Genomic DNA, 9,616 nt, shown 5'->3' with positions numbered 1-9,616 from the left:
CTGCACAGGACACCCCAACAATGCCAGCCTGGGCCTGGCAGCGCTGTCCAAACCCTGCTGCAGCTCAGAGAGCCCTGGAGCTGGGACCCTTCCCTGGGGAGCCTGGGCAGGGCCCCAGCAGCCTCTGGGCAGAAACCTTTTCCTGACATCCAACCTGAGCCTGCCCCGACTCAGCTGCAGCCGTTCCCTCCACTCCTGTCTCTGGGCACCAGAGGGAAGAGGTTCCCACAGCCCCAGTCAGGGACCCGCTCCCAAGGCTGTTGCCATGGCCACCAGGGCTGAGACCAGCTGGGATGCTCGGTTTCCACAGGCCGGGGTTCAGGAATGGGATTCCCCAATTTCCTGCTCCTGCTAAAACTGCTCTGCCCTCACTGCCCTCCCACCTCTCATGGAAAGCACAAAAGGCAAAGATCCTGGGCTGGGATAAGAACAATTCATTGGGAACAGCAACGAGATAAGAAACATACAGAACAGAAACAATACTGATAAGAGAAGGGATAAATAAAACTTTACAGGGAAAACTAAAACACAACTTACTGGGTCTCTCTGGCCACAATTTCCCCCTGCCTGGAAAGGGCACTCCTCTCCTCAGGGAAAGAGACATACAGAGTCCCCTTCCTGCCCCTGGCAATAACCTGAGGTTGGAGTGAATGTAATGACAGGCCCATGGCCAGACCCTCATGTTCTTCAATCCCACATCATGTCAAGGGCAGGGGCAGGACGACAGGCAGGTGTCTTCCCAGCATGGATCACAGGGAAAATGGATCACAAGGGCTCTTCTCAATGTGGGTTCTCCCATGGGTGATGAAGATAGAGCAGTGCATGAAGCTGTTCCTGCAGCTGGGGCATTTGCAGGGCCTCCCTTACTGGTGGCTCTGTTGGTGTCTTGTCAAGTGAGAGCTCTGGGTGAAGCTCTTCCCACACTGGGGACACTCGTAGGGCCTCTCCCCATGGTGGATACACCGGTGCCTCATGAGGGTGAAGTTGTGCTTGAAGCCCTTCCCACAGTCTGGACAGCAAAATGGCCTCTCATCTGTGTGAATCCGCTCATGCAGGAGGAGATGGGAGCTGATGTGAAACCTCTTCCCACATGTGGCGCACTGGTAGGGCCCCTCCCCTGTGTGGATGCGCTGGTGCCTGATGAGGTGGGAGCTGTGGTTGAAGCCCTTCCCACAGTCAGGACAGCAGAAGGGCCTCTCCTCCGAGAGAATCTGTGGGTGCTGGAGGAGCCTGGAGCTGGTGTGAAACCTCTTCTGACACTGGGGACACCCACAGGGCCTCTCCCCAGTGTGGATGCCTTGGTGGGTCATGAGGGTGGATTTGTAGCTGAAGCCCTTCCCACATTCCCCACATTCGTAGGCCCAATCCCTGGTGTGGATCATGTGGTGGCTGACCAGGTGCTTGCTCTGTTTGAAGCTCTTCCCACACTGCAAGCACTTGTGGGGCTTCTCCCCATCACGAAGCTGCTCATGAACCACCATCTCTGAGCTCTGCCTAAAGCTCTGTCCCCCTTCCTGGCTCTGGGTGGTTCTTTCTTCCTCAGAGAATCCTGGGCTGGCTTTGGAGCCCCTCGTCCTGTGGGATCTCTGTGGCATTTCCTCCATGTTGGATTCCTCTGCACTAGAGTAGCTCAAAATGGCCTCTTTCACAAGGTTCTGATGTGGAGATTTTTCCTCCCTGGTCTCCATCCTCAGCTCCTTATCTGGGGAAGGAAGGAGAAAGAGAGGATGGGATTTGCCTCCGTGCCAGAGGGAAGGGGATCCCCCCAGTGCATCACTGGAAGGATGGCATTGGCACCAGGGTTGTCCTGCAGCCGGGGGCTGTGCTGGGCTGGAAGCTGGAGCAGGAGAGAGGGGGAAAGGAGCACTGACTTCCTCCTCACCTGCCTGGGTGTCCCAGGGCATCTTCCTCTTCCTCGCAGCTTTCTCCTCCATCAGGTGAAGGTTTGGGATTGAGAAATTTTGTTTTGGGAGGAAAACAAGGGATGAGCACATTGAGTTTTGTACTGGTTTGACAGCAAACATGAGGGAAAGTCTAAATCAGAATTAAAATTTAATAAGAAAATTAGGACCAAGGCAATGAGACAGAAACACTGCCTTAAACTAACAGAGTCAGGATATAACCTGACACCCTGTTGGTCAGGGTGGTGGTAGCAGTCCCATTAAATGGTGGCTGCAGTCTGTTGCAGTGATGAACGTGATTCTGTCAAAGCAGTGGTCCTGCAGAAGGGTCTGGTCTTCCTCTGAAGGTCCAGTGGTGGTTATGGAGCTCTTGTCCTCTGGGAATCCAGTAGGCAAGCTGCTCCTGGTCTTTCATACCTCAGCTTATATCCAGGTAGGAATGCTTGGTTCCTCCCCCTGGGCGGAGCATCCCACAATGGGATGATGGAATTTTATCAGTCCTGCAGTAAAACTCAATGGCCCATTCACAGAAGAGATCTCCCTTGGAGGGCGTTATCAGGGCTGAGTCATGGAAGAGATAAAGAACACTGCCCCACCTGTTCATAACAGTTGATGAAGATGGGGATTGAAAACATGCATTTGGTTACATCTTACATTGCACCCTGAAACAGTGGCGTAATCCCTGCTCAGGGGGTGAACACCACCCCCCTTACCCAAACTGGCTCAGGTGTAAAACCCCCACCATGGGATGGCAACACACACATAGGGGACAAAGTCACACTTGCCCTTCTCCAGGGGTGGTCTCTGTCCCTGTCACTCCCTCTCTCTCCCCCCCTTTTATCTTTTTTCGATCTCTCTCTCTACCTCACATTTACTGTTTAATAAAATCTACTTTGGATTTGGTCTTGTTAGCACCTTAATTGGGGCAGAGGCATCTCTCTACCAGTTTTCTTAACCATATTGCAACAATATTTTGGCACAGTGAGTTCAGGCACTGTTCTTTGACCCCAAGTGCCTTTGAGTACAGCATGGTTCCCTCCACTGAGGAGGTTGTGTGGTTCTTTCTGAAAGAACTCTGGGAAACATGGACACAGCTTCCTTTGAGCGACTCATGGGAGAACTGATGAGGAAAATGGCCATTGTGGGTGGCCAGGGTAAAGTAAATATTTTGTTGTCCTTCCGGAACAGTTTGTTAAAATCACTGGAGGAAAGGGAGCAAATGTTACCAGAGAGACTGACAAGGTTCATTCACACTGCGGTGAGGAACACAAGGCTGCTGAAAGTCCTATAAGATGCCCAGCCCAAGTTGCTAAATTTCCAAATAACTCCGGCCAGGGGTCTCTGGGAGGATTTTTTTGGAGAGTGTTCAGAGCTGGCAGATCTCTTGAGCCCCAGATATCTCCAGGCTCCCTAAGAGGAGCTTTTTCAGGGGCAGAGGACCTGTGATCACCCCTCGGGAAGGTCCCGGGGGTTCCAAATAGGGATGGCCCGTTACCGAAGGGGCGGGACATTGATTCTGGGGATCCCCGTGAGAGCCGGGGCTGTGGAACGGGGGACCCCCGGGGTGGGGAGAGGGGAAGGGGCGATACTGGAGCTGGGGGACCCCCGACAGCCCGGAGATGAGGCGGAGACAGGACCCCCTGACCCTGACAGGGGCGTGTCCTGGGGTGGCTTCATGATGCTCATACTCCATCGGTCTATTTAGCACAGAAATGAGTTCTGCACCTTTAAGGCTGGTTCTGAGAGTGAAGGGGAGGAGGAAGAAGCTGCAGTTTGTTTTCAGAAACTGCACTCACTCCTCTACATTCCATCTGCTGGATGGAGAGACAGCAGGACAGAGCTCTCCTTTGCTTTTAGTTAGTTTTTAGGTCTCTGAGGCAGAGAAGTTCCCTGGACTGTGGGTTTTCTTTTTCTTTTGGAGCTGTTTAAATCTGCTCTGGACTGAACACCCAGACAGCACCGACAGCATGCACCTTTGGCCCACCTGGCCGGGCCTGGGCCGTGGCATTTCCAGTGCTGGAGGGGCTGATAACAGACTGATAAGAGACTGATAAGAGACTGATAAGAGGCTGAGTGAGCTGAGCTACAGACCAAGGAGACTTTATGAATTTCTCATCTCTTTTGGAGTAGCAGGAGGTAGTATTGCTTAATATTGTTCAATTTTTTTGCTGGTGAATGCTTTGCCTGTTAAATAAAGGGGTTTTTTAACTATTCTCTGAGGAAATATTTTCCCAAACTGGCCAAGGGTTGGGCTGCTGAATCTGCATTCTAGAGGAAACTCCTTTTGGAGGTTTTCAACCAAATTTGCCCTAAACCAGGACAGGGTGGTGGAAAGAAGGGGAAACCCCAAGTGGCTGGATTGAGGGGAGGCTGGAGAGGGGGACCCTGGGACTCCAAAAACTCCCAAAATCCAAAAGCAGGACCCTGGAAAGGGGGGATCCCCAGCAGCCCTGAGATGGGGGACCACCAGAACCTGAGAGGGATGAAACTGGACATGGGACACTCCTGGTAGACTTTTTTTATTCATTCTTGATTTTGGGACATCAGGTGACTTCTAGAGATGGACTTGGGCAAGAGGAATCCCAGACTGAAGGCATTCACACCTTGTTTTTCCCAAACCAGGTTTTTCCCCAGACTATCTCATAGAGACATCCCCCCTGTCTCACTCTGGGTGAGCTCAGTCCCAAACTTGACCCAGATCCTGGTCTCAATCTCATTCCACATTTAGACATCCTCACAGTTCTGTATTTTATCTCATCCCAGTCTCAGACCAGTCCCAATCCCAGCCTTAAAGCCAATCCCACTTTTAGCCTTAACCCCAATCCCAGCTCTAATCCAAATCTCAGCTCCAACTCCAACCCAAGCCCCAGTTGCAGCCCCTTCCTAAATCCTCAGCCCCAAACCAAATCCCAGGTTCAGCCCTTCTGGGGGTTTGGGGGTGTCTCTGTCCCTCTGACCCCGATGATGTTTGGGTGGGGTCACAGCAGGGCTGAGAGGGACAGAGACCCCCCAGCCTCCCCAGGGGTGAGAAGGTCGGAGAGCCCCCCCAGCCCTGAGCACCCTCAGCTGTGAGAGGGACACAGAGCCCCTGGCCCCCAGCCCTGCACAGGCATTCCCTGAGGCCAGAGGGATGGAGACCCCCCCAAGCATCCCTCAGGACACGGGGACAGAGACCCCCAAGCATCGCCTGGGCTGAGAGGGACAGAGACTGCCCCGAGCACCCCCTGGCACAGGAGTGAGAGGGAGGGAGACCCCCCAGGAATTCCCTGGGGTGAGAATGATGGAGACCCCCAGGGGAATGGCCTGGGGAGAGAGGGACAGGGACACCCCCTGGGGAATGGCCTGGGGTGACAGGGACAGGGACCCTCCCCAGCCCCTCCCAAGCATCCCCCAGGGTGAGAGGCACAGAGCATCCTCTGGGCACCGGACAAAATAAACTTTGCAGAAATCAAACTTAACTCTGCATAAAATATTTCGATGAATATTTGCTTTTTCCACAAGTCATGTGATGAAAACGCAAACAAATCCCAAAATTTTATAAACTGACAATAGAAGCTATTTCATGGTGTTGGAAAAGAAATGAAATTTAGCAAAATGTTTAATTATAGTGAGTTGTGTGTGAATTGGTTTGTTAAAAGCAGTTTTGTAGCCGTTGAAAGTGTGTGTTGGGTTTTGTGTGCAACCTAGCAGGTAGTCTTAGGGATTTAATAAATATTTAAACTAGTGTAGGAAAGTAAGAATGCTAACCTGTCTGGAGGCAGCATACAATGCTCTTAGAATAAGATAAGCAGAAGATTTATGATTTTGTTTGTGAACTAAGGAATGTATTACAAGGGGTCTGTGGCTAGGCAAGGGGAACTGTTTCTTGGAGACCTTGTTATGAATTGCATGTATAAAAAGGGAAGCACCTATACGTGAAATTGGGGGCTCGGACTTGGGACGCTAGTCCACCGGCTCCCCGGGCCCTTAATAAAGCACCGCACAAAACTTGAAACTTATCCGAGTTTTGTGTCATTTATCAATCGGGCAACAGCTTTCTGGCGACCACGGCAGGACTCCGAGGGTTGCCGGGGCGGTTCGCGTCTCGATCCACTCCAAGCCGGCACCGAGCACTTCTCGGGGAGACATCGGTCGTGCCTGACCCCCGCGCCTGTCGGACAAACTGCATTAAGGTAAGCCCGAAGGTGCTTTATATTGGAAAAAGGTGATAATTGGATTTGGATTTGGTGGTTGATGAAAAGCCTAGGCTCTGGCCATAAGACATTTAAGTACGCAGGACCGGAACTAGCCTCCTGTTTTTTTTTTTAGGAAAGGACGGCGAGAATGTATATTGGTTTAAGGTATATTGGTTTATTGGGACTAAAGGTGGAATTAACGGCTGTAATATGATGTCTTTTAAAACTTTTAAAACCTTAGTGCAAGCCAATGGTAAAATACCTGGAAATACACCATTAGGTTGTATATTGAAACGATGGAAAAGTGAGAGGTATTATCAAGAATTGGATAAAAGTAAAATGATAGATTATTGTAATCATTGATGGCCTGAAATGAGATTGGGGAAGCGGGATGGCCGGTGAATGGTACACTGGAATTGGGGATAATGGAATCTTTGATGTAATTTTTAAGGGGAAATGAGAAATGGGATGAAATACCATATTTAGATTTGTTTTTTGTTTTATACCGGAAAGAGGAATGGCAAAAGGAGTGCGGTATTTTGGTTTTAGAAGTGAATGATGAGAGGGAGTGTGTGGGATGTAAAGAAAGAAAGGAGCGTAATTTGTATCCTTCAATCGAGGAAGATTTGTCCTATTGTATAGCACCCTCGAGGGTTCCGGTTGCTCCTAATGTGCCCCCTGCTCCCCCTGCGGATATAGCTATAAAAATGGGAGCTAGTGAGAGTGATAGTGATGGTGATGATGGTGAAAAGAATAAGAGTGTTAAAAGAACTCCGTTAGCAGGGCGGACTCGCCAGGGAAGGAAGGGGAAGAAGGGGCCACAGTTAATTGCGCCGTTAAGGGAAGCTGTGGGACCACAGGGAGAAAGGATACTTATAAAGGTGCCTTTCTCCCCCGGGGATTTGGTAATATGGAAGCAATCAGCAGGGAGTTATCGGGAGGATCCTGAAAGGGTGGCAAGTGTGGTTAAAATGGTAATAAAGACTCAGAATCCAGACTGGAATGATTTACAGGTATTATTAGATACTATAATGGATTCCACGGAAAAGGAAATGGTTATTAGAGCCACTAGAGAAAAGGCTCGTGAGGAGATTCGGTTGCGACAACTAAATGAAACAGTTGACGAATTAGTACCTAGTGAGGAACCCAGGTGGGATCCAAACTCTACAGGAGGAATAAGGGCTGTAAAACGATATCAGGAATTGTTGGTGGAAGGAATTAGGACAGGAATACCTAAGACTATGAATTGGTCTAAGTTGTATTCGGTCAAGCAGGACAAGAATGAGTCTCCGTCTGCCTTTTTGGAACGATTAAAAGACATGGCTCGGAAGTTTACTAATTTAGATGTAGAGGATCAATCAGGAAAACTCCAATTGGCATTGTTGTTTATGGGGCAATCGCAAGAGGATATTAGGAAAAAGTTACAAAAGCTGGAAGGGGAGGATACTCGAAGTTTGGATAAAATGTTGGAGGTAGCGTGGAAGGTATACAACAACAGGGAAAAAGAAACTGCAAAAAGACAACAAGCTAGTATTCTGGCTGTAATGCAACAGACAGAGGCAGGAGGAAGACCCATCAGGGGTCAAGGTCGGGGAGCAGCTAATTGTCGACAGAGGGGGATGGCAAGAGGTCGGGGAGGATTTGGGTTTGCACCTAACGTGGGTAGGTTGGATCCAAACCAGTGTGCGTTTTGCCGACAATTGGGACACTGGAAAAATGAATGCCTGGTTAGAGGAGGTATGGGGTTGGGAAACATAGGATAAAGGACAGGTCCAATGGGGAATGCTCCTGTGGGAGGATTCACGGGAGGACCAGCAGAGGTGACTCAAGCACTAGTTTTGGGAAACTATCAGAATCAAAGCTGACTAGACCAGGATTTGGGGGTAGTTTTAGAGATAGATGGAAAGGATCAAGAATTTATGGTAGATACTGGAGCCACATATTCTGTACTCAATAGATGATTGGGACCTTTGAGTGACACAACGGTACAGGTGGTGGGGGCAACAGGGAAGCTAGAGGAACAACCATTTTTACAACCTTTAAATCTTAGGTTTGGGGGGAAGGAATTAGATCACCAATTTTTGTATATGCCAAACTGCCCCACACCCCTTCTTGGCAGAGACCTGTTGTCCCGACTTAATGTGAAAATAATATTTGAGGGGGGAAGGGTGAAATTGGAAATACCTGAGGAACAAATAGCAGGCATTTTTGTGATCAAGGAAGTGGATGCCTCTCCTATTCCAGAAGAAATTGAGCAGGCTGTAGTACCCTGGGTATGGGAGTCAGGGGTCCCTGGAAAATCTAAAGCTGCACAGCCAGTAAAGGTGGAACTAAAGGAAGGGGCCCGACCAGTGAGGATAAAGCAATACCCCTTGAAGCTTGAGGCAAGGAGGGGAGTAGCCCCGTTAATTAAACAATTTTTGGCTCAAGGAATATTACAGGAATGTGAATCGGAGTATAATACTCCCATTTTTCCAGTAAAGAAACCTAATGGTAAGTACCGTTTGGTACAGGACTTAAGGGCTATTAATGAAATAGTGAAAGACATACATCCAGTTGTTGCTAATCCTTATACTTTGTTAACATCTGTATCAGAGGAGTTTAAATGGTTCTCAGTGATTGACCTTAAAGATGCCTTCTTCTGCATCCCACTGGCAATAGAGAGTAGGAAATATTTTGCCTTCGAGTGGGAGAGTCCTGATTTTGGGAGAAAGAAGCAGCTTATGTGGACAAGACTCCCACAGGGATTTAAATGCTCCCCTACTATTTTTGGAAACCAACTGGCCAAGAAACTGGAGGAATGGAAGATAACCCAGGTAACAATATTCCCATCCTTGTATGTAGTCCTGCAGTACGTAGAAGACATCTTTCTGGCTACTAAGGAAAGGGAAATGTGCGTGGAATTAACAATTAAATTACTCAACATCCTTGGCCAAGCAGGGTATCGGGTTTCTAAGGAAAAAGCTCAATTGGTCAAAAATAGCGTTATTTACCTCGGTTGTGAGATCACACAAGGGCAGAGACGTTTGGGAGTAAACCGAATAGAGGCAATATGTGCTATTCCTTTGCCTCGTAACCATCAGGAATTGAGATCTTTTCTAGGAATGGTGGGATGGTGTCGACTGTGGATCATGAATTTCGGTCTCCTAGCCAAGCCACTATATGAGGCCTTGAAGCAGCATCGGTTGGAGTGGACGACACAGCAAAGGAAGGCCTTCCAGGAATTGAAGCAGGCACTAAAGGAGGCCCCAGCCCTAGGACTCCCTGACGTGACCAAGGAATTCCAGTTGTACGTGAATGAGAGGCAAAAACTGGCATTGGGGGTCCTCACCCAGAAGGTGGGATCCTGGAAGAGGCCAGTGGGATACTTCTCTAAACAACTGGATTCGGTAAGTTCCGGGTGGCCTTCGTGTTTACGAGCCGTGGCGGCAACAATAATTCTTATTCAAGAGGCCCGGAAATTGACTTTGGGGGCAAAAATGAAAGTGTTTGTTCCCCATATGGTCATGGCCGTTTTGGAGCAAAAGGGGGGTCACTGGC

General features: G+C 49.2%; 1 protein-coding gene across 1 annotated transcript; it reads right to left on the bottom strand.

Moving 5' to 3' along the window:
* Nucleotides 1-863: 863 nt before the first annotated feature.
* Nucleotides 864-3,594, bottom strand: LOC132082065 (gastrula zinc finger protein XlCGF9.1-like). The gene is made up of 2 exons (XM_059486116.1): nucleotides 3,397-3,594; nucleotides 864-1,211 (listed from the first exon to the last, which is right to left on the bottom strand). Exons 1-2 carry the CDS (start codon nucleotides 3,592-3,594, stop codon nucleotides 864-866), a joined length of 546 nt encoding a protein of 181 aa, XP_059342099.1.
* Nucleotides 3,595-9,616: the final 6,022 nt, after the last annotated feature.

Source organism: Ammospiza nelsoni, chromosome 19 (assembly GCF_027579445.1).
Source record: "Ammospiza nelsoni isolate bAmmNel1 chromosome 19, bAmmNel1.pri, whole genome shotgun sequence".
Lineage (NCBI taxonomy): Eukaryota > Metazoa > Chordata > Aves > Passeriformes > Passerellidae > Ammospiza > Ammospiza nelsoni.
Note: the sequence above shows the minus strand (reverse complement) of the source record. Positions and strands in the feature narration are given on the sequence as shown.

Coding starts and splice junctions, on each gene's coding strand:
- LOC132082065 (XM_059486116.1), bottom strand. CDS start 3,594: ATGGAGTATGAGCATCATGAAGCCACCCCAGGACACGCCCCTGTCAGG. Junction 1,212..3,396: donor ATCAATGTCCCGCCCCTTCG/GTAACGGGCCAT, acceptor CAGCACCCACAG/ATTCTCTCGGAGGAGAGGCC.